Consider the following 23,521-nt stretch of genomic DNA (forward strand, 5'->3'; position numbering starts at 1 on the left):
GTTTTTTGGAAATAATTGTAAAAGTTAAGGGGCCTAATTCTGATCCCACTGAAGTCAATTGGCAAAATGCCATTGACTCTACCAGGAACAGGATCAGGCTCATGCTGTGGAAATGTTCAGCGAGATATTCTATCAGATGTGTTGTGGAAAACAACAACAACCCACTCTGCAGCTATTCATGTTGTACATTTAGAGCACTTGTTGGATGTATTCATTAATTTTTTACTTCTGTGCTAATGGATTAAATAGGAGCAGTAGCAAAGTAGTGACAGTGGAAATGTCTTAAATACATTTTTTGGAGGATTTAACACCTTCACATACAAAGCTGTTTATTGTAATAGTAAAAAGTGCCCAACACACTGAGAATTACCCATTCTGAAAAAAACCAAACAAATTAGTGCTCAGGTTATTGCCAGTTGCAGGTTTTCTGCTGTGTGTGTTTATGGATTTTTTTTGTTTTTTTAAATTACTTGTTTTACTGACTGCAAAGTTTAAAAAAAATGTTAGAGTAAACATTTACTGTTAGTTGTAGTGCTTACTGCACTGTGTAGTCCCACTGAAGTCATTGAAATCACAGTAGTAAGTGTGTTATTCCTGGTAGTAAATGTTTGAATGTTTGGACCATTTGGCATCTTCCTAGATCACCATTTTGTTTGATTTATGTATATGGGTTAAAATGGTAAAAAGAAAACAGGATTTAATTTTTAATACAAGGGAACTCTCACACATTTTTGAACTTTAATGTCTGTTGCTACAAGGAGGGTAAAAGATATTTATTCCCATTCAGGTCTGAGTTCTACACTTACAGAGGAACTGTAACTCTGTTTGCTGCGAGCTTCTGAGAAGGGGAATAGAGAACTTGTTTGAGTTGCAAAGAGAAGAATGTAATTTTGTCTTTGATTTCACAACATGAAACAGCTCTTTCAGGAGCTGTTTAGCATACGAGATGAGCTTTATATATGAGTAAATCTCCAGTTCATTTAAAAATAAATATAAAGAGCACTAGGACTAGTGACATGAAACCACTTGAAGTGGCATTGCATTATACTTATTTTTGTTTCTAGCTGAGCGGATTAAAGGTGAAACTACAAAAAACATCCTTTTTGAAAACACTGGGCCTGATTCTCCTCTCACTAAACCACTATGTAAATCAGGAGTAATGTCACTGAAATCAATGCAGTTTCACTGGTGTAAAATTGAGGTGGGATCAAGTCTTTCCTTTGACTTTATATTGTACCTGAGATTAAAGGTTGAGAATTAAAAAAATACAGAGGCCAGCAAATTGGAAAGTTACAGTTTTCTCCATTAGTGTTCGCTCAGATATTCAGAGCCTGCTTGTCACAGAGTGACTGGCCCCTTTAAATGAGGCAGGTCCAGTTCCCCTGTGGTAGAACAAGTGCTCCCAGCTTGGCCAGTTAGGAGGGAGGGGCAGCACATGGATCTGGGGGAAAGGATCTCCAAGGAGAAAGTCCAGAGAGCTGGTGCTCAATTAAAAGAGCATAGGAGAATCCTGCAGTTGGCTCTGAAGCAGGAAGAACTGAGAGAAGCAAAGGGAAAATCCCCTAGGAGCTATAGCCCAAGGTTGGCCAAGGAACTGTTTTCATGGGTTGGGGTTTTTAAACCTATGTTTGTAAAATAAAACTGCCTGGAAAGAGACTCTGAGTATGGCAGTAGGTCCTTTGTGGGCTGAGGACAAACCAGAGCCTTATGTTGCTCCACTGAAGTCAATGGGAATCCCCTCAATATCCCATCCAAACATACAGAGCAGAGCTAGCCTTGTTTATCTTTTAACGCTGGCTAACCACCACACACATTGAAATGAGGGGAGTCCTGCTCTTGCTAGTTCTTTAATTACAACTTCTTTTTTGACTCTCATAATCTATTCATCCCTGAACACAACTCTACATCTGTGATATCAGACTCTTGCAGTAACATGTACTAAAGATTAATTTATATCTCATTATGTCACTCTTATTTTGAAATGACTTTAGTATTGTTCTGATCCATTTTTGTCTCAATGATTCTATATCAAATTTGCTCAATTTCCAAGTAAAAGAGGAGACACCTTGAAAAAGAAACTGTAATATAAAATACTTTTTGTTCATGATAATAAAAATTAAATTACCCTAGAAAATAATGTACAAATATAATATATATAAATAAATTTCAATAATAAAATAAAAATAACATTTAAAATGATAAAATAGAGAAGTAAAATAAATTAATAAAATAAATAAAATAAAATAGTAACATAAAATGAATAAAATTGTCGACACTGTTGTTTTATTTAGAAAAAATTGAAATGTTTCATTTCAAACTATTCAAAATGGATATTTGGGGGGGCGGAACGAGAGGAATTTCCATTTTGCAGGAAATTTAGAGTTCTGTCATTATAAATTACTGATATTCTTGTCTTGCTCTTCAGATTCTTCTCTTCCACTAACCACTTTTATAATAAATAGTGTAATGGAGGCATGGCTTGTCATTTCAGAGACTTTATGGTGAGCTACCTCTTAGCCTGGAGGAGCTGGAGAAAGTTTTTGATACTCTGGATGCAGATGGCAACGGTTCACTTACGCCTGAGGAGTTCACGACAGGACTGAGTAAGTTTTGGAATGCAAATCTGTATATATCTCCATCCATGTTCAGTACTTTCCAGAGAGGTAAGGAGACATGGTTCCTTAAGGAACCTGCAGTGGAGTCCTGATGTGTGCAGTGAACCCTGCACAAAAGGCCACTCTGACATACCTGAGCACAGTTCTGGTCCACCTTTATTAGAAGACCTCCTCCATTATGCAATTCATTTTTGTCAGTCTCTTGATTAGTTGCTTCAGAGAGGTTTCATGGCACCAGAAAGGAGTTCTAGGGGATGCCTTGTCAGTAGATCTGGTCAAAATATTTCCATCTAAACTGGTTTTCAAGAGAAAATTAGGTTTTCCACGAAACACCATTTTTTACAAGTGTCTGCTTTCCATGGAAAATTTTGATTTTTCACCAAAAAAAAAATGAATGGCCAAAACCCAAAATATTTTGATTTGAGAAGTTTGCCACAGTGCTTCAAGGGAACTGTAGTTTGGATGCCTCATGTTCCCATTCTTCTCTATGGCCTGGGTTCCCTGGCTGGATTGCATCTTAATGATGCACCATGGCCAAAGACTCCCATGGAACCACTGCCTCCCCCTCCAAGAAGGTGTATCCTGATATCATCATAGCATATCCTAGGAAATATAATATGATCAGGGAGCCTGGCCTGTAGCGGATAATGGGAGCATGAGAAACCTATATTACAAAGTCTCTTGAGATACAATGACAATATTTCTGAACCAAAATATTTTGGTTTTTGTATTTCGAGGGGGAAAAAAAATCAAAATTTTCAGCAGAAAACATCCCCATTTTTTAACCAACTCTACTTTTAGGAGATGAGTGCTGAAATACTTTGGGGGAAGAAGTGTGTTTACAGGACAGGCCTGAGGCTTGCTCAGGCTCTGTCATAAACAGATAGCTAAGGGTTAATGTTTCTTTACCTGTAAAGGGTTAACAAAGGGAACCAAACATCTGACCAGGGGACCAATCAGGAAACCGGATTTTTCAAAGTCAGGAGGGAATTTTTGGGGTCTGAGTCTTTTTGTCTGTCTCTCAGCTATAGAGGTTCTTTCTATCTTCTAATCTTCTGTTTCACAATTGTAAGTACAGGTAGAAAACAATATAGGCTTTTATGTTGTTTAGTTGTATTTACATGTGTGTAGCTTACTGGATGTTTCAAATTGGATATCTTTTTGAATCAGACTGTTTATTCACATTTTTCTATAAGCAATAGCCTGTATTGTCATCTTGATCAGAGAATATTTTGATGTCTTTTTTCTTTCTTTTTTTTATATAAAGCTTTCTTTTTAAGACTTGTTTGAGTTTCTCTCTGGGTAGCTAAGGAACGAAGGGGAGGGAATTCTCTCTTGTGTTAATCTACGGAGGGTAAGCTCTGCAGCACAGGAATTGTGGGAGGAGGAAAGATACGAATCTTTTCTGTTCCTTGTATTTGGTTTGTATCTTGTGGATAGAGGAGACATGCTTCTGGTATTGTGATGTAAGAGATTGCTTCAGTATCCCAGGTTAGCCCAGAGAGGAAAGTCTGGTGGGAGAGAGAGGGGGAAGGGAAGTGGGTTATTTCCCTTTGTTGTGAGACTCAGAGTCTCTGAGTCTTGGGGTCCCTCCAGGGAAAGTTTGGGGGACAAGAGCGAGGCAGGTGCTGTAATTCCTGTCTGGTGGCAGCGAGATAAGATCCAAGCTGGTAATTAAGCTTGGAGGTTCATGCTAGGCACCTGGATTTCTGGACGCTAAGGTCCAGATTTGGGAGTTAGGCTAATGATAGACTCCCATTGAAATCAATGGAAAAACACCATTGAAGACAAGAGGGAGGGTGACTGATTTGTGAGAAGGAGGGTAGGGTTCCAAGCACTCAGGATTGGCATGGAAAAAGACATGAAGCCAAGAGTGGGAGAAATACACAAAAAAGGGCTGGTAGGAGGGAGGTTTGGGAAGAGTGCAGGGAGTCAGAGGGCCAGTTGGAGTAAGAGAGAGTGAAGGGGCAGAGTTCTGAAGGGCCATGAAGACGAAGATGAGAAGTTTAACATGATGTCAAATGGAAGAGGAAGCTGCTGAGATTGATTTGAAGAGTGAGATGCTATCACTAGAGCAGCCAAAGAGAAGAAAGATCTTCAAGGCAGTGGTTTGGATAGACTGGAGGGAGAGACAATCGAAGCTATCCAGTTCTGTGATGAAAATACTGTAGATACTGTGTATTTTGCAGACAGTTTCAGGGTCAGATTTTCTTCTCAGATGTACATGGCTCTCATATACTCAAATGTGTCTGAATCCAAGACCAGAATATGGCCTGCTGTTTGTAAACACATGCACTGGGCCAGATTCTTAGCTAGCATAAACCAGCATCAACTTATAGCTAACAATCTGATCCACTGTGAATATTTCAATAATCGTTTGGCCATCATGATGCTCCAATTATGCTGGTGTTTCTGCACCAGCAACAGGCACGAGATTCTAGAAATGTATGTAACTCAAGACAGATACAGAAAAGTCCTGAGTAGGTAGAAGGAGCTCCCTTATGTCAACAGATTTTTGCAAATATGTAAAGTTGAATGGGGAAAAGGCAGCTCAAGGAACATCTAATTTTGATTGACAGGTACATCAGGGGCTCAGCTGGGGATCCATTGTAGGCCAAGATCTGATACACTGAAAATGCAAAATATTAAAATATCAGATAAATTTATTATTATTAATACCCATTATTTATTTATTTATTTTATTATGCCAGATCCTTCCATTTTTATTCAGTCCTTCGACAAAGTCACATTGAAGTCAAAGGGAATTGAGGATGCTCAGTTCCTCTGGAAGTCAGAACACTTATTAGTTTGAGTGCCTAAATCTAGGCCTGTAAATTTGAAATTTTTGGCCTGTGTGGCTTATCCAGGGTTAAATGGTGATTTAGGGGCCAACCCAGGAGTAAAACCCAGGAGCCCTGACTCCAGATCTCTTGCTCTAGTTGATAGGCCACATTCCCTTTTCAAAATAAGAAAACTAGCATTTTCCTTCCTACCAAGCTCTGTTTATTGTGAAGTTCAATCTTGGGGAATGTCTACAACTGGAGGTGGGAGTGTGATTGCCAGCTCATGTAGACGTACTTGCGCTAACTCCAGTGCTTAATTTGTAATGAAAGAGGTCTCTGGCTCAAGCAATTTTTTTACTTTCTTAACTGACACGGCAAGCCCAGAAGTGCTGGGGCTATGAACTGCCAGGCAGAGCTGGGGCTCAGCTCTGGGAAGTCCCGGCACAAATTAAGCACTGGCTAGCTCTCGTTGAGCTGGCATTAATGTAGCAGTAACAAGAGGTGGCATGGGCTAGCCATACAGAGAACAAACCTGCCTGAACTTGGTGGGTACATACTTGGTTCTGCTAACCCATGCAGCAACTTGCCGCTACTAGGGTTACCAAATAGCAACTGTGAAAAAACAGGACAGGGGGTGGGGGGTAATAGGTACCTATATAAGAAAAAGTCCCGAAAAACAGGACTGTCACTTTAAAAATGGGACATCTGGTCACCCTAGCCACTACCCCTGCTACTCCAGCTACACGACTATTTTTAGTGCTCTAGTTCAATGACAGCTAGCGTCAGTACGTCTGCATGAGCTGGAAATCACACCCCCAGCTCTGAGTGTAGAGACAGCCTGGGAGAGACTGCTAATAAAAGTCACTCGTTCTTGTAATGACTTCTAATTACTCCATAAACAAATTTTTAAAATGATGTACATCTTTAAATTTTAGGTCAGTTTTTGTATGGGCAGATGGCCTCTATGAATGAAAGGCAGGAGTCTGACAATGAAAATGTCTATCAGTCTAAGTGGGAAGAGAGCTATGCTAAAGCTGATGATGAAGATGAGGACCGGCAGTTCTCAGATCTGATGGACCGGCTTGGAACAAACAAGATCTTAGAAGAGTAAGTCATACAAGCTGCAGTATCGACAATGTACAATTCATAATCTTTTATGATTGAGCTCTACACTTGTTAGAAAACCCTGGGCCTGATTCTCCTCCCATTTACACCCACTGTGCAGTGGTGTGTCACCACTGACTTCAGTGGAGATGCTTTTGACTAACTGCAGTGAGAGATCAGAATTAGGGCCCCTTGTGATGTAGCGATTTCATATTCATTTCCTTGGCTGCTGCAAGTGATGAAATAAAAAAAAAACCCTGAGAGCCCCACATTTGTGCCCCATGAGGACAACACAGTTAAACTCTCATAGTCACATGCATTTGTGCCATGTGAAAGCAACACAAATGAAGCACTTATGTGAAAATATGTATGGTAATATTGATATGCTATCTGTGTATCCAAAAATGACATTAGTTGCAAATAAAGAATCCTTAGAGAGCATTCCTTTGGCAAAGTATGCTTAAATTGCCTTTGTATCAATTAAGAATAACAAATCAATAGTTCCGTTTCATAACGGTGTAGTTATTAATGATTAATCATTAATAATTTACATTGCGGTAGCGCCTAGAATCTCCAGCGAGGGACCAGGCCCCCTGTGTGCTAAGTGTTCTACAAACACAGAACAAAGGGGCTTTCAATTTATGTTTGTGCGACATTTGTCAATGAAATAAAATGACTGCTCTAAAATACCAAGTTGTCAGAATGCTGAATGCTGGGATTTTTTTTTCTTCTTTTTACATCTAATATCATTTAAATCTGATCTCTCCAAACTATTTTAAATTAGTATGTTTGTTTTACCCGGCATTATCCAGTAAACATCAAATACATTCTGTACAGTAAGGCTATTTCAGGGACATGCTGGTTGTTAAAATAGCCATCAGGTCTTATATGTTCCTGTGGGACATTTCAAACACAAACTGTGAGTTTAGTGATTCTCTGAAAGCTCCCATCTGTGGGGGAAACAAGATGTAAAGAAATTGTGCAGAGGGCAAGAAAACAGACCTTAGCTTTGACTTGTTTATTCACTGAAAGACCAGTTTCCTGTCCGAGCTTACACAAATAGGCTGCGCCTTGCTTTCATTTGTTAAGAGTTAGAATAATTGTGAAGGGTTTTGTGTTTCAAACTGCCTAGTTCTGTGCTGCATATAATTGAGACAAGGTCATCTACAAGATATATTTATAAGCTAATGGAATGATGTGCAGAAAATTGACTGAAACAATATGCTGGATATTCAAGAGCCTCCCTAGTTGTGATCAGCGAGCAGCGTGGCGTATGGGCCAAAGTCCACTAAAGTCAGTAATGGGAGGCTTTCTGCTGACTTCAGTAGGCTTTGGCTCAGTCCCTAGATACTCGATTCTAAGGTAAAGTTCAGAATATTAATTTACAATGTGGTCGTCTCTGCTCCTCTAGGGCTTTGATCCTTTCCTGGTGTGCAGAAGTGGTAAACAAGCTTATATTCTAGTTCAAGTGGGAATGGAGGCTATGCAAGTGCACATGTATGGTTGAGCACTTCACTGTAATGTAATTAATTACACGTAGAGCAACAAAAGCTCTCTGCGTGCTCGTAGTCTGATTTGCATGAGCACAGGAGAAAGGAGACAGGGTGTGGGTGGAGAATGGGCAAGTCTCACAGGATGTGGCCTTAAGTGATCCTCTTCATACTACAGAGGTTCTTAGCTATCCTCTCTAAATCCTGCCCCCTGTCATAGGCAGGAGTAAGTTGGCAGCTGTGCAGCAAGGCTTTCATTACTGCAGGATCAGATTCCCCTGCATTTCCTGTCATTCTCATCACTTTTTACCTTGAATTTATACAAGCAACACTCCCCACCTGCACTGTCCAGGATGGAGCCTTTAATGTGCATGCAAAACAGAGCAGGTCAGAAAAAAAGAATAATAAATTCACAGGAATTTTGGCAAATCTTCGATCCTGTTGTGTTTTTCAATGATCCAATGTTTCATTTTTGGCAGAATTGTTTTTAAATAAAACATGTTTTGGTTTTAAAACGGGAGATTTCTGAAAATGAAATGCTTCAATTTTGAAATAGTCTCACCCTGGAACTAAGCTGATCAAACATAATTGGTGAAGCAGAAGACCAAGGATAAAATTTTCAAGTGCCTCAGTGACTTAGGAGCCCAAGTTGGCACTTCTGAGCTTACGTCTCATTGACTTTCAGTGAAAAAGGCTTCAAATGAGTTTGCCCCCTGTCCAACTCCCATTGGAAGCAGTGGGAGTCTCTCCACTGATTGCGATCAGAGCTGGATCAGGTCCTGCATTAGTAGTGATAAAACATATATGTCTTCTCTAGCCTAATGATAAATCTTCTGCAACCACTAATTAGATATAGTTTCTGTGGAGTCCATTACAAAAGGAAGCTCTGACCCTTCCTTGTGTAAACAGTCTAAGAGGTTTTATATCACAGTCTAGGGATTCCAGTAATGCTCTGAATGATGCATGCATTTAGAGAAGACCTAATAACTAAGATTAGGAATGAGGAGGGTCAGAAGATATAGGAGCCAGAGCTTGTAACAGAGTTAACTTTTGTAGCTATGAAAGGTAAGATAATAGGGATGACAGAGCATGGTCTCCTGGGACACGAGCCTGGAACTTGGGATTCCTTGCTCTGCCACAGACATCCTGTGTGACCTGGGCAAATCCCTTCAGGCTAGAGTCACAAAAGGACATAGGTGCCTACCTACCATTTTAGGCACCTGTATCCCGGAATCAGGCCCCACTGGGATTCACAAAACTGCTGCTCATCTGCCCCAAACACTGTAGGCACCTAAAGGTTAGCGTACTCAACTGGGATGTGGGAGAATATGGGTTCAAGTCCCCCCTCCATCTGAAGGGGGAGGGATTTGAACTGGGATCTGCTACTTCTCAGGCCACGTGACTGTTGTAACCACTGACTGTAGGGTATTCTGATGTGGACTTGCTCAGTTTCTCCAGATGAAGCTGGTCCACTGAGTATAAACAATTTAAAAGCGTCACTGAAGCAGGGGCACTGGATCTTCCACCTCTCAGGGGAATGCTCTGACCACTGGGCTACCTATTCATCCTCATGCTTGCTTACGCTCTCTCTTCTGACCAATGAGTCTCATCATTTATCCACAGTGGAACAGCTTCAACAGGAGAGACCGAGGGAAAACTCATAGCCTGACGGTTGGAGCATTCATCTGAGAAGTGGCGGGTCTCTGTTCAAATCCATTCTCCCCCTCAGATCGCAGGGAATCAGCTGCAAATATTGCCATCTCACTGTTTACCCTTTTTTTCCAAGCTCATTTATGAATATGTTGAACAGGACTGGTCCCAGTATAAACCCGGTGGGAGGGGGAGGAACACTATTTACCTCCCTCCATTCTGAAAACTGCCCATTTATTCCCACTCTTTGTTTCCTATCTTTTAACCAGTTACTGATCCATGAGAGGACCTTCCCGCTTATCCCATGACTGCTTACTTTGCCTAAGAGCCTTTGGTGAGGGACCTTGTCCAAGGCTTTCTGAAAATCTAAGTACACTATATCCTCTGGATCCCCCTTGTCCACATGCTTGATGACCCCCTCAAAGAATTCTAATGGAAAACAAAAAACACGTTGACTCTTCCCCTACAAATTATGTTGATCTATGTGTCAGACAATTTTGTTCTTTACTATAGTTTCAACCAGTTTCCCTGGTACTGAAGTCAGGCTTACCAGCCTGTAATTGCTAGGATCCCCTTTGGAGCCCTTTTTAAAAATTGGCATCACGTTAGCTATCCTCCAGTCATCTGATAAAGAAGCTGATTTAAATGATAAGTTACAAGCCACAGTTAGTAGTTCTGCAATTTCACATTTGAATTCCTTCAGAACTCTTGGGTGAATACCATCTGGTCCCAGTGACTTACTACTGTTTAGTTTATCAATTTGATAAGCAGGGTTTAGCTAAGAAGGGCTTTGCACACACCCCTCAGCTTGCCATCTGCCATTAGCTATTTTAGGCAAGGAGCCACTAACCATGCATTAGTAGGAGCATTGCCAGCAGATCAAGGGAAGTGATTATTCCCCTCTATTTGGCAATCGTGAGGTCACATCTGGAGTACTGCATCCAGTTTGGGACCCCCCACCCCACTACAGAAAGGATATGGACAAATTGGAGAGAGTCCAGCAGAGGGCAATGAAAATGATCAGGAAGCTGGGTCCCATGATTTATGAGGAGAGGCTGAGGGAACTGGGCTTAATTAGTCTGCAGAAGAGAAGAGTGAGGTGGGATTTGATAGCAACCTTCAACTACTTGAAGGGGGGTTCCAAAGAGGATGGAGCTAGGCTGTTTTCATTCATGGCAGATGACAGAACAAGGAGCAGTGATCTCAAGTTGAAGTGGGGGAGGTCTAGGCTGGATATCAGGAAAAAACTTTTTCACTAGGAGGGTGGTGAAGCACTGGAATGGGTTACCTAGGGAGGTGGTAGAATCTCCATCCTTAGAGTTTTTTAAAGCCCACCTTGACAAAGCCCTGGCTGGGATGATTTAGTTGGTGTTGGTCCTGCTTTGAGCAGGGGATTGGACTAGATGACCTCCTGAGGTCTCTTCCAACCCTAATCTTCCATGATTCTGTGCTGACTTCCATGAATCCCATTCTGAGATGTCTATCTCTTCCCATTCATTGTATAGAGAACCAAGGCACCTAACTGAGGCTTTGTGAATCTCAGTGATTTTCTAGGCACCTAGATGTTAGGCAATGCTCAGCATCACCAGGCCAAAGATTCTTGTGCCTCTAGCCCTCAGTCTTTCAGTGCCTCCAAAGAATAATAGGACTTCCTCACTTCAAAGAGGTGTTGTGAGGATAAATATATTCAACGTTTGTGAGGTGTTCAGATGCTATGGTAATAGTGTCATATAAGCAGCACCACAGATAAATAATCTAATTCCATTCTTCATAATGTAATTTACAGGGGCAGGAGATATTTTCTTCCCATTTGCCCTGCAGGTTTTTCACTTTCCTTTGAAGCATCAGGTGTTGTCCTCAGATAAAAAGAGAATCCCAGACTAGATGGAACAAAGATCTGATCTGGTATGGCAAATCCTATGATGTGAGGCTGCACAGGAGAGATTCCAGATTCTTACAATGCTACTTACCTGCACTTAATAAGTGATATGAAAATTGGTCAGAAACCAAATTTTCACAGAGTAGGATTCAGTGAAATTACTTCTGATTTACACTAGTCCATCTGCGATCAGAATCTGGCCCAATGTCTTTGGTTTGTACTAAGTTAGGGTAAGAGATTTCTAATTGAATGGGGAAAGGGATTAATGGGAACTGGCCTAAGCTAATTAGGTCTAGTTTGACTCCATAGGTTCTTCAGGTGGACTAAGTATATCACTGAATATAAATGAAATCTGTCTTTATCAGAGATTAAAGGAAGCAATTTTGGCCTAATAATTTGCTATTTTGGACTGGATAATATAGGAAACCTTATGGCAAAGTCCTATTTTAGCTCTCCAGACTAAATTGGTAGGATTATATGTTTCTTTGAATACCTTGAGTTCAAGCTGAGCTTCAGGACTTCAGGGACCTGATTCTCCCAGAGGGTAAACATCTCTCTTAAGGTGCTAAATGAACTCAACTCCCACTGTAGCTGGAGATGCTCAGCCCCTCACGGGATCAGGCCCTAAGTGTGTGTTTGTGTGATTCTGCTTACAAACGGTGGCTGGATGTAGAAGTGAATGTTCTTCACAATTCATTCAGAACTGTAATCTGGCTCGGTGTTCTGATCTCAGGAGGATGTTTAAAATGAGCTATGGTCCCTATTGACATGTAGGCTCAGTTTTGATCCCTGGGCATTTTAGTACAGGTTTTCAGTAGGGATCCAATACTTTTTATGGGCTGGCTCCCATTTCTCAAATGTGAACTAACTCATTCCGCAAAAGTCTCCAAATTATTCCATGGAAACAAATGTGTCTTTTAATTATAAATATAATACACTCTACCCTAGTAGTTTTTCATGTGTAACTGTTAGTTGCTTGTTATTCCTTTCCAATGTAATCCTCTATAGATAGATATTCTGTACTGTTTATCTTCCTTGTTGCCTTTACAGTTTGCCTAATCCACTTAAATTGTCAGATTAGATGCCCATGTGCTTCTTTAGATACATAGGTAGCTTTGGAAATTAAGCCTAATGAGAAAAACACATAATTCCCATCAGCATGACTTTTATTTCAGAATAAGGTAAGTAGAGAACAAAGAAGGAATAAATGCAACTCTCCATGAACATGTGAGGGAGAAGGCTTGATGCTCCACAGCCCTGCACTATGCAAAGTTGGTGTAAAATGCTACCAAATCACAGTGGTGGTGTTTTACCCCCATTTATATTCCCTTTATGCAGGTGTAAATGAGTACAGCAGATACCAGGCAGCTGAGTATCGGGCCTAGATAGTGCAAAGTGTGTTACTCTGTAGCAGACATCTGGAAATCGCTCACACACACTATTCCACAATGGGCAGACAGAATTTTCTTGCACTAAAAGGGCCCTGCATGGAAAACAGGATTTTAATATCTACCCTACCCCACATTCTTGACAGATATTGTCCCATTGTTATAACTGAAAAGAACTGAATATTGTTGCGTGTGTTCATTAAAGAAGTCACATGTATTGAGAGTCCATACTTTAAGTGTGGCATTTTGTTTATTTACGCATATGGTGCTCAGAGACTAGTAGTGATGGGGGAAAGGGGCAGATAGATAGATGATACAGTCCATCCCCTGCCTCCCAAGCTTCCTGGTGAACTGGGGAATGCACAGGTGGCAAAGTCCTCTCCTCTAAGTACCTCAGTTTGCTCTGTAGGCCTATGCAGAGGATAAAGATTTATGGCCCCCACCTTCTCCATTTCCTGCCCTCTGTAGGATGAGATGTGCCCTGGGGTGCATGGAGCTCCCCCATGCACAAGGATGGAAATTGCAATAAGCCCCTTTGCCAAGGCAAATGATGGAAAGAATCCATCTGCATCTGCCTCCAACCATCCCATCCTGGGCACCTGCACAAGGGCCAGTCACAATCAGGACCTGTATAAATAGCCCATGCAGATGACAAGCCTCACGTTCTGACCAATGAGCTGCTGAAATTTTCTTTGTGTTACTAGGCTGCTGCAAACATTTACTCCAGCCTGAAAAATCTTATCTCCTAACATACTCTATTCTCTTTTCTTTTCATCCCTCAGCGAGAGCAACATAAGACAACTTTGGTCGCAGCTGAGAAAAGATGAACCTCGTTTACTTTCCAGTTTTGAAGAATTCCTGGTCAGAGTTTTCTCCCAGCTCCAAGAAGCCGATAATGAAAAGAATGAATTGGAGTGTGCCCTGAAAAAGTTGGTACATCTGTTTGTTGTGTTCTTTCTGTAGTGCTTCGGATGTATTATGTGCTACTTGCCATCAGAATCCAACAGGGGTTTCATCAACCAATCAGCTTGCTGGGGAATTGAAGATTATCTACTGATCAGAGATATTTTAAAGCAAACATTAGCCAGTCATCACTAGAACTGGTCAAATTATTTGTAACACAGAACTAATTGGTGGAATTTAGCTCTTCCTTTCCTATTCACTAATTGTCTCGTCTGAAATTCTTTTACAAATGTCTATTATTTCGTTCTGGTTTTAACAAACTACAGCTACAATTATGGTGGCCATTCCCAGACAACCAACATAAAAAAGTATGATTACAAGAACATAATGTATCAGATTCACCGGTACACTCTGGCTGCTTTGCAGCACGCCATGCAAAACAGCTGTAAACCCAGTTTAACTTGCTGGTTACATTGATTTACAGCTGCTTTATGATGATGGAGCAGCACAAAGCAATCAAAAAGTTCCAGTGAACCTGGCCCAGTATGATGAAAACGCAGACCAGCCTTTATACTCAGTTAAAATTCTGGAAGAGTAAAGTCATACATAAAACAAATGGAGCACATAGTAATGCTTATAGTTAAAGTTCCACAAATGTTTTCATTATAAAATGTAATTTTCAGATGCTTATAACTTTGGCAAGCTTTTACCTTTCAGGCTGAAATTTAACAAATTTATTCCCAGCCTAGGAGTGTGTTTTCCTGGAAAGTTTGAGCAGAAATGATGTAGTCATTTTTGAGAACAAAGAGAGTGAAATAAGAGACAGCTCTCGTGCCTTAGTGGAATGTGGTGTGTGATGGGATGTTCCACTCACGGCTAGGATGGCACTTTCTCCTGGGCATGCTGGGGCATAGCTAGGCAGGTCAATGCCCCTTCCCACAGTTGCACACCATCTCTCTGCCTCTCTCTCTGGGTCAGTGGCTCCCCTCTCGCTGCACATGCTGCTGCTGCCTCTTCATGACTTAGCCCTTCAGCCAAGTCACTCTGTGTGCTTCCCCCTTCCAGGATACCAGAGTCTTTCAAAGTGTCTCTCCACATCAGCACTCTCAGACAGTCTTCTCCTTCACTTCCCTATGGTGCCATTCCCTCAGTGGCTAGCAAGGGAACCCAGGCCCACCATCCACTTCACGTTCTGGCTCAGGGACCCTCTAGCCAGCAGTAAAGGTTCCCTCCTGGACCTTACTGGCTTTCCCTGAGCCCTTTCCTACCATCTGGCACTCCATCCTCTCTGGGTTTGCCAGCCTCCTTACTCCCTTCTCCCAGGGAACAACTGCGGGCTATCTGTCCCTGTAGCCTCCAAACACTCCTTCCTTCTTCCAAAGAGTGACTGCAACCTTTCCCAGCAGCCCCCTTCTGCTTCCAATTTCCTGTCTTTATAGTCCCAGCCCAGCTCCTTCCTTCTCAGCTGGGCTCCCTCACTCAGTCAGGGAATTCCTTGGCCACCTGATTCTCCTGAGCTGTGACTTGTTGGGCTAATTATTCCCCCTTCTCACTCTGCATTAACCCTTTCCAGAAAGTGTATGTGTGGTGGGAGAACATCCCATCCCATGATGTGAACCTGAAATTTGACAGGCATGTATTCCCCTCTTCCAGGAGTGTCTTTGTGTATGCTGGTGAAAATCAGTTGCCCTTTGGTCAAAAGATAAAGAGCATATTGCAAGCATGCACACTGGTGTCAGTGAACTGCCATGTACATTCCATTGACATTATGCCTGCATGGTGTGTAACCTGAATGGAAATTTCCATTGAGTAGGTAATCTTTTAACAGTGTTTTGGAATTGTGAATATGTAAGTAAGTTGAGTGGAATATCATTTTTTATATGAAGGTGTGCCTGGATCAGGGGCACCACAAAGTGTGCAGGCAGGGGACCCAGGCCCACTCCCTGCCCCTTGGCCACTGATGGGAACTGGAAATTTGGCCCAGATGCCCCTCTGTCATGATAGAGGGGAGGTCAGGCCAAATTTGAATGGGACTGCAACTTCACGCACCATGTCACAACGCCACTTATTCAAATTTGGCCCAGCCACCCCCACATCAGGATGGAGGGGAGGCCATGTCAAATTTGAGTGGTGTTACAATCCCATGTGCTGGGTCACAATGCTACACACTGAAATTTGGCCCAGTTACACACAACCCTTCAGGACAGAGGGGCAACAGGTCCAGATATGAGTGGCACTGTGACCCCATGCACCTGCTTCGACCCCCATCTTTGCAGTCCTTCCAGCAGCCATGGTGCCAGACACTCCAGGAGAAGCAGAGCAGGGGTACCAGGAACCCCCTAGTCTGCAGGATTGGGAGAGGATTGGATCCAGCTTTTGGTGCTTCCAGGGGAGTTGGAGACACAGGAGGAGGGATGGGGTCCGGAGCTCCCAGAACTGTCTGACCCATGGTGGGGATGATGATCTTCAGCCTGACCACCTCTCTGGGAAAAAGCTCGGGCCTGGATGTGGGGTGGGAAGAGCTCAGAGCTAAGTAGAGGGAGCAGAGTTTGAAGCTGGATGCAGAGCAATGTGGGGTTGGGTGTGGGTAGCAGTAGTGGAGTGTCTGGGGCTGGGTGCAGTGGGAGAGGCTTGATAGAGGCAGGGGAGGGAGAGCTGTGGGCCCTCTCCTTAGAACAATTCTGGCCAAGTCCCTGCTGCGGATTATGATCTGTGATGGTGTGTAAAGAAGGACACTGAGTTCCAAAAGAGCCCTGCTTCATTTCATGTGATATCTAAAAATGTATATAGTGTATGGGACTGAACAGATCATTCTGCTGCTGTCTAGCAAATAGTTGCACATGATGGAAATTCTTTGTTTTATTTTCTCTTAAAAACCAACTCCCAGGAAATTCCATAAATATATATATATATATATATATATATTAAAATAACGTTAAGGTTGCAAAATGACACACTCAAAATTCAGGAAATGTCCAAGTACCTCATAAAACCTTTACTCTAACAGATCCTTCCCCCTGCTCTGGGTGTGAATACATTATGGTACAGTCTTTTTAATTACACAATCATACACTTTTTAATCTGGGAGACTTGCCTCATTCAGGCCTGGTGTACACTGGGGGCGGGATTGATCTAAGATACGCAACTTCAGCTACAAGAATAGTGTAGCTGAAGTCAATGTATCTTAGATGGACTTAGAATTACTTACTTCACATCCTCGCGGCGCGGGATCAATGGCCGCGGCTCCCCCGTCAACTCTGCTTTTGCCTCTCACTGAGCTGGAGTTCAGCAGTCGACAGGAGAGCGATCGGGGATCAATTTATCACGTCCGCCCTACACACAATAAATTGATCCCTGATAGATAGATTGCTGATCCCCTTAGTGCTGGTGCTGGATGATTTGCAGAGTATGAGGCATGAAGCCACAGTCTGGATAATAAGGATAAATTTAACTTTGAACATTTGACTCATTGCTAAGCACCATCCCATCTATGCACTGAATGGGGCAGGGATCCTGAAGAAAAAATACTGTGTGGTCATGTAGTTAAAGACTGTGTCATACTGTATATGTACTAAGGGGCAGAGTTAAGGATGAACGGGCAATGTTAACGTTAGCATTCCCTGACTCTTCCAACTTATCTTTTTTAATGTAGTTTTTTGTATGTGATTTTTATGTTCACTTAGTGTAATGAGCCCATATTGGCACAAATTCTACTTGTGCACCTGTGTAACCTAATTGATTTCACTGAGAACTGCGTTCATCCATATGGTTTGTGTTTAGATGCATGTTAATATCCCCAAAAGTAGATCTGATCTAATCATGAATTTCTTATACATAGCATGTTTAATAATAAAATAAAATAAAAATCTCTAACCCTTTAAAGAGTAAACAAAGTTTGTGGTCCTGGGGGGAAAAAACCTATTACTGGTCTCTGAGGAGCAAATTAAGAAGAAGACATTTGCATATGTGATTTGACTGGCTAATATTGACATAGTTCCAGATCTTAGTATTGATGTCCTCTGAAGAAATGAACCATAGAAACATACAGATTTATCACGTCTGTTTTTCAACTAATCATGCCAAATATAACCAGAATGAGATTTTTTGCTCCACTTAATGTCTATAGTTTCATTTAAATTGAACCTTTCTGTATTTGCTAGCTATTGGTTTTAGATAAATGATAATGGTTTGCATCAATATTTTTCTGTAATCACTTCTAGATCATTACTGGAGCACAAACTCACATTCTATTAGGGTTATCGCTTAATCAGACAACTCCATCAAAGGTTTCTGAACAGAAAGTAAACTGTTTTGGCCTGAATTTTCAGATGAGCACGCACGGAGCAAGTCCGGTTAGTCTTTCCAAACTAAATACCATCACAGTTTGAAGACAGATGGCTTGCTTTTCCTGGCTGCTCTAGGAAAACTGAATTACTGTAAAGAAAATAAATCAGATTGGTAGCATTGTAACCCAAATTTTTTTTTCATTGGAGTTTCTCCCTAATGAATGTGTGATGTTCATTTCATAGATTTCAAGACCAGAGGAGACATTATAATCACCTAGTTTGACCTCCTGCTCTTTATGTAATTTTTTTTTTATTTATACAATACTAGAAAAGATTTACCCCACAAGACTATATTAAACCAAATATTATATATATGTCTTCTCTATTCAAAGAGATAGCTGGGCTGGTAGCCACACACCTGGGATAGCCACCTGTAGTAATAGCCAAACACATGAAACAAGCCGATCAAATCCAAAACTCATACTTTTGGCATTTACACAGTATTTGATGTTCTGTATTCCCAGTGTTTAACTCACTCACTTTCCAACATTTTTCTTTTAAATGTTATCTTAATTTAGAATTTCTGGCTTCTGAATACTTGGTGGGAATTATTTTTAAATCATACAGTGATGTTTTGGACCATACAGTGATGTTTTGAGGGGGTTTATCCCTTTAGCTGTTGATGTACTTGTATCTTGCTGGTTTGAAAAGACAAAATATATTTGTGTTATTAAATGCCACATAGGACCTTGAAGAGTTCATAATCTCTGTGGAATTTTGGGGGCCTTTTATAATCTCTTCAGGAGTTCCTTCGGGGTTTATAAACTTGACTGGAGTCCAGGCTTTCACAGCCTCCATAGCGTTGTGCACAAAGTTGGTACTGTACTTTAATGCAAATATCAACATTTTATATTAATCTGTATTACAGTAGCACCTGGATTGAGCAGTAGCCCCTCAGCTGAGACTGGGCCCTCCATTGTGCTTGTGAATGTGTACAAACACATAATGTTTGGACCATTCTCTGTTCCAAAGAGCTTATAGTCTAGACCAAGGGTCTCAAACACGCAGCCCGTGCACCACATGCGGGTGGGCAAACTACAGCAGCAGGATTGCCCTCCTCAAGCCCCACACCACTTCCTGAAACAGTTGGCATCAAGTCCTGACCAATGGGAGCTGCGGGGAACAGGGAACTGTGGCCAATGGGAGCTTCAGGGGAGGTACCTGGAGGCCTGGCAAGCAGCATGCGGAGCCCTGCGGCCCCTGGGAAGGGGGGATGCAGGGACATGGTTCCAGCTACTTCCCAGAGCAGGGGCTAGCAGTCTGCCGTGGCCCCAGTGTGCACCGCTGCCACCCCAGAGCCTGAAGCCCTCCTGAGCCCCCTGCCTGCACCTCAGCTCCCTGCCCTGAGCCCCCTGCTGCACCCCACACCCCAATCCTGTGCCCTGAGTCCCATGCTGCATCCCACACCCCTTCTGCACCCCAGTCCCCTGCCGTGAGCCCCCTGCCTGAACTTCAACCCCCTGCCATTCCCCAACCCCCTGCCCTGAGCCCGTGCCCGGAGCCCCCTGCTGCATCCCACACCCCAACCCTGTGCCCTGAGCCCCCTGCTGCATTCCACACCCCTTCTGCACCCAAACCCCCTGCCCTGAGCCCCCTGCCTGCACCCCAACCCCTTGCTTCACCCCAACTCCCTGCCCTGAGCCGCCTGCCTGAACCTGAACCCCCTGCCCTTAGCCTCCTGCTGCATCCCACACCCCTCCTACACCGCAACCCCCTGCCCTAAGCCCCCTGCTGCATCCCACATCCCTTTTGCACCCTGAGCCTCCTGCCTGCACCTCAACCCTCTGCTGCATTTTAACTCCCTACCCTGAGCCCCTGCCACACCCCTCATGCACCCTCTGGGGGCAAAGAGGAGGCGGAGTTGGGTGGGGACTTCAGAGAAGCAGTTGGAATGGGGGCAGGGAAAGGATGGGAAGAGGCAGGGCCTCATGGAAGGGGTGGAGTGGGGGCAGGGCCGGAGGCAGCGAGGGGTGTGTGTGTCAGTGATGCAGCGCTTGGGCCAATGAACTAGCCCTCATGTGGCCCTCATCGTCATTTGAGTTTGAGACCCCTGGTCTAGACATACAAGACAGACAGAAAAAGGGGTGGGAGGAGAAACATGAGCATTCAGGGTAGGATTCACAGAGGAGATTTAGGTGTTCTGCTGCTTAGTGGAATTCACAACACCGAGTTAGATGCCCAGAGCATTAGGTAACTAAAAGAGAGGTTCAGAAAAGCTAGCATGCTGAGCTGCCTAATGCCTGTGCTAGCCAACAGAAATGCTGAGTACAGGGAAGTGGCCTTAATCTCACCCCCACAAAAGGAGTTAGGCATGCTACAGCACCTGGCTTGAAGTGGTTTCCATCCTATACAGGGTTTACAGTTTAGTTCAATGACTCTCAGCACCCCCACTATACAAATTGTTCCAGCTTCCCTGCATCTAATTTCAGGCCGGAAGGAGGCGCCTCCCTTCACTTTGGATTCACAGCTCTGAACCCTCTTCTGGAGTTAAGTGTCTAAGGGCTTGTCTACACTATCCACCAGATCAGCGGTCAGCGATCAATCCAGCAGGGGTCGATTTATTGCGTCTAGTATAGATGCAATAGATCGACCGCTGAGCACTCCCTGTTGACTCTGGTACTCCACCAGAGCAAGAAGCGCAAAGCGAAGTTGACGGGAGAGCATCAGCTGTCGCCTTATTGCAGTGAAGACACCGCAGTAAGTAGATCTAAGTACTTCAATTTCAGCCTCGCTATTCACGTAGCTGAAGTTGCGTATCTTAGATTGACCCCACACGGTAGTGTAGACAAGCCCTCAGTCAAGTCAGCAGTTCTTCAAGGAAACACTGAGGAGGAGGTAGAAGAAGGTGTAGTCCCTCCTTCTCCACATTATAACCTTTAACCCAATGGTTAGGGTTCAGTGTGGGAGACCCAGGTTCAGTTCTACCATGTGCCTGATGTGAAGCTGGGATTGCCGATTTTGGATTTTTCAAATTACATGAGAGTGCTTAACTCACTGAGCTAGAGAGTCATTCTCACTCTTTCTCTGGCCCAGGGAATATTATTTATACACAGCGGCACCACTTCAACAGGAGACATTAAGACAGACCTTCTCCAGAACACCCTATAGCCCATATCTGGGGAGGTGAAGTTAAGATATAGACACACCCCTCTACTTAGAACTGTGCACGTGCCCAACTGCTGAAATTTAAGCATCTTGGGGGACTTTATATTTGGAAACATAGGCATCTACGAGGTTAGGTGGCAACTGAGTGGGGGTTTTGCGAATGGCAATGGTTCCTAAATGTTGGACATAGTCATTTTGTGAATGTCATCCAGAGAGGTGAAGTGGTTTTTCCCAAGGTTTCAAAAGCAAGTCAGTAGCAGAGCCTGACTTCAAAGAAGGCTGAGGACATTTGGAACCTGGTAGGATCAGCCCATAAAGTACCCAACACACTAACCAATTTTCATTTGAAGTATTGGCTGTTCTGACCAAATGTCTGTGTAAACAATGGTGGACAAAATTCAAATACTGCAACTAAAATAATAGGCAGAAATGAAACCATCCCATGTATGCATTAACCTCACTACCAGAACATAATAACCGGAAAATGTCACCTTAGCTATCCTAACCAGAGTTATGATCTAGTTTGGTAAATTTGTTATAAAAAACAAAACAAAACAAAAACATTTGTAAAGACAAAGCAGCATTATAGCGCTAGTGTTGGAATTATATAACAGTTAAAGCTGGTTAAATTATTCAGGGTGAATTGGGGTTTTTGTTGTTGTTGGTTGTTTGATGATGAATTTTGCCTTTTTTTTTTTTTACTAAATATATCACTTCATTATAATTTCTTTCCATTATTCTACCATCTCTGCAGATGGTTGACAAATATTTAGCAAATAATTTATCTGATAATTTTTTCCCACTACTTGTGGGATAAATTATTCATGATTATGTTATGCTTTAAATAATGATGATAAATTATCTTATTATTATTTGACCAGCTTTACGAATGGAGACTAAACCAATAATTAAAACTTTGGGTGTGTTTAGCCTACAGATGTCATCCCCCTGGTAGTATGCTAAGCAGACAACAAACAAACATGATATTAAAATGTCTCTCAAATGTCATGTTCAGATTATAGCCCTGTTCTGCCCTTGCAAACACAAGTTAGAGAAAATCCAGTGCTAAAAACAATAGTGTATGAATTCAATATTCAAGTTGTTCCTTTTAACCTGAACAAGCAAGAAAATTCAGTTATGGTTCTCATGGCAACATTGACTACTGTGTTCTTTATATACACCGTAATAGGGTCTTTCATTATATAACCAGCCTAACTCTGCTCAGTGTGACATATTATTGGGCAAATACAGGGTTTACAGATGTGATCTTGGCATTCATGTGCTATCTTGTTAAATGATTATCAAGTCTTGTATGGTTTCATGGAATTCCACCCACTCAAGGAAGCTCTGAATTTGCTCTATGGATTATTGTTTTCTTAGAATAGAGTGCCTTAGATATTTTGGGCCAGCATGTAAATCTGACTGTGCACCTATGACGGGGAGTAAGGAAGCATAAAACGTCCCCTTATTTTCCTCACTATTCACTTGCATAATGAGGGAGGGTGGGGATTAGCAGCCTCCATAGGGGGTCTGCATTTCACACACAGCTTGAACTCATTTTGCATAGATGTAAATGACCATGCAAAGTGCAAGGCAGTGGAGAATCAGCCCTAAGAAATTTTGTTTTCTTGTGTCAATATAGCACAACATTCATTTATCACTAGAGTCAATTCTGAGACTACACACTGACCTTTCTAGTTGGGAACAAAAAATGCAAGTTATAAATGACAGGCATTGTGAACATTTAGAGGGGGAAAAATGACCTGATTCTTATATCAGTTAGTTTGACTGGAGTTGTTCCTGATTTGCTATGGTGTAACTCAGAGGAGAATTTGCAGAATATAAGAAAACTCACAGGGAAGTTCCCAAATCATACAGTGATTTTTTTCTGTACCCCGTATTTTTCCTTCTGAACCTGATTTGAAGACTTTTGAGGATTTCTGGGACAGTTACACTCTGCAAATTGCCTCAGTAACAACCCGTATCCATTCTCGCCAGACAATGTGGGGAGAATGTTCAGTGATGTCACAGAGACTCTACTAAAAATCCTCTGAATGTGTTGAAAAATGACTTTTCAATTGCTGATCATTTCAAAAAATATATTTTTATTCCCGCCCCACCGAGCCAAAAGCTAGCGAAGTCTCTCTAATTCTCTACGCAAGCTCTGTCCAGGCCAGATGTCAAACTGCAGCTGTTTCAGTCTCAATCCTGTTAGATGCCTACTCCAGCTGTTTCAATCTCAATCCAAAAAAGTGGGC

At 42.4% G+C, this 23,521-nt stretch overlaps 1 protein-coding gene across 2 annotated transcripts in view; it reads left to right on the forward strand.

Annotated features, from left to right (window-relative positions):
• The window catches only part of CRACR2A (calcium release activated channel regulator 2A), a 94,089-nt gene that overhangs the window by 19,495 nt on the left and 51,073 nt on the right, over positions 1–23,521 (forward strand). For both annotated transcript variants that reach the window (XM_032775740.2, XM_032775741.2), the window contains exons 3-5: positions 2,492–2,603; positions 6,334–6,505; positions 13,692–13,838. In XM_032775740.2, the coding sequence (XP_032631631.1) occupies positions 2,492–2,603; positions 6,334–6,505; positions 13,692–13,838 (431 nt within the window). The remainder of the gene's footprint in view (positions 1–2,491; positions 2,604–6,333; positions 6,506–13,691; positions 13,839–23,521) is intronic.

Source organism: Chelonoidis abingdonii, chromosome 1 (assembly GCF_003597395.2).
Source record: "Chelonoidis abingdonii isolate Lonesome George chromosome 1, CheloAbing_2.0, whole genome shotgun sequence".
NCBI classification, from domain to species: Eukaryota; Metazoa; Chordata; order Testudines; family Testudinidae; genus Chelonoidis; species Chelonoidis abingdonii.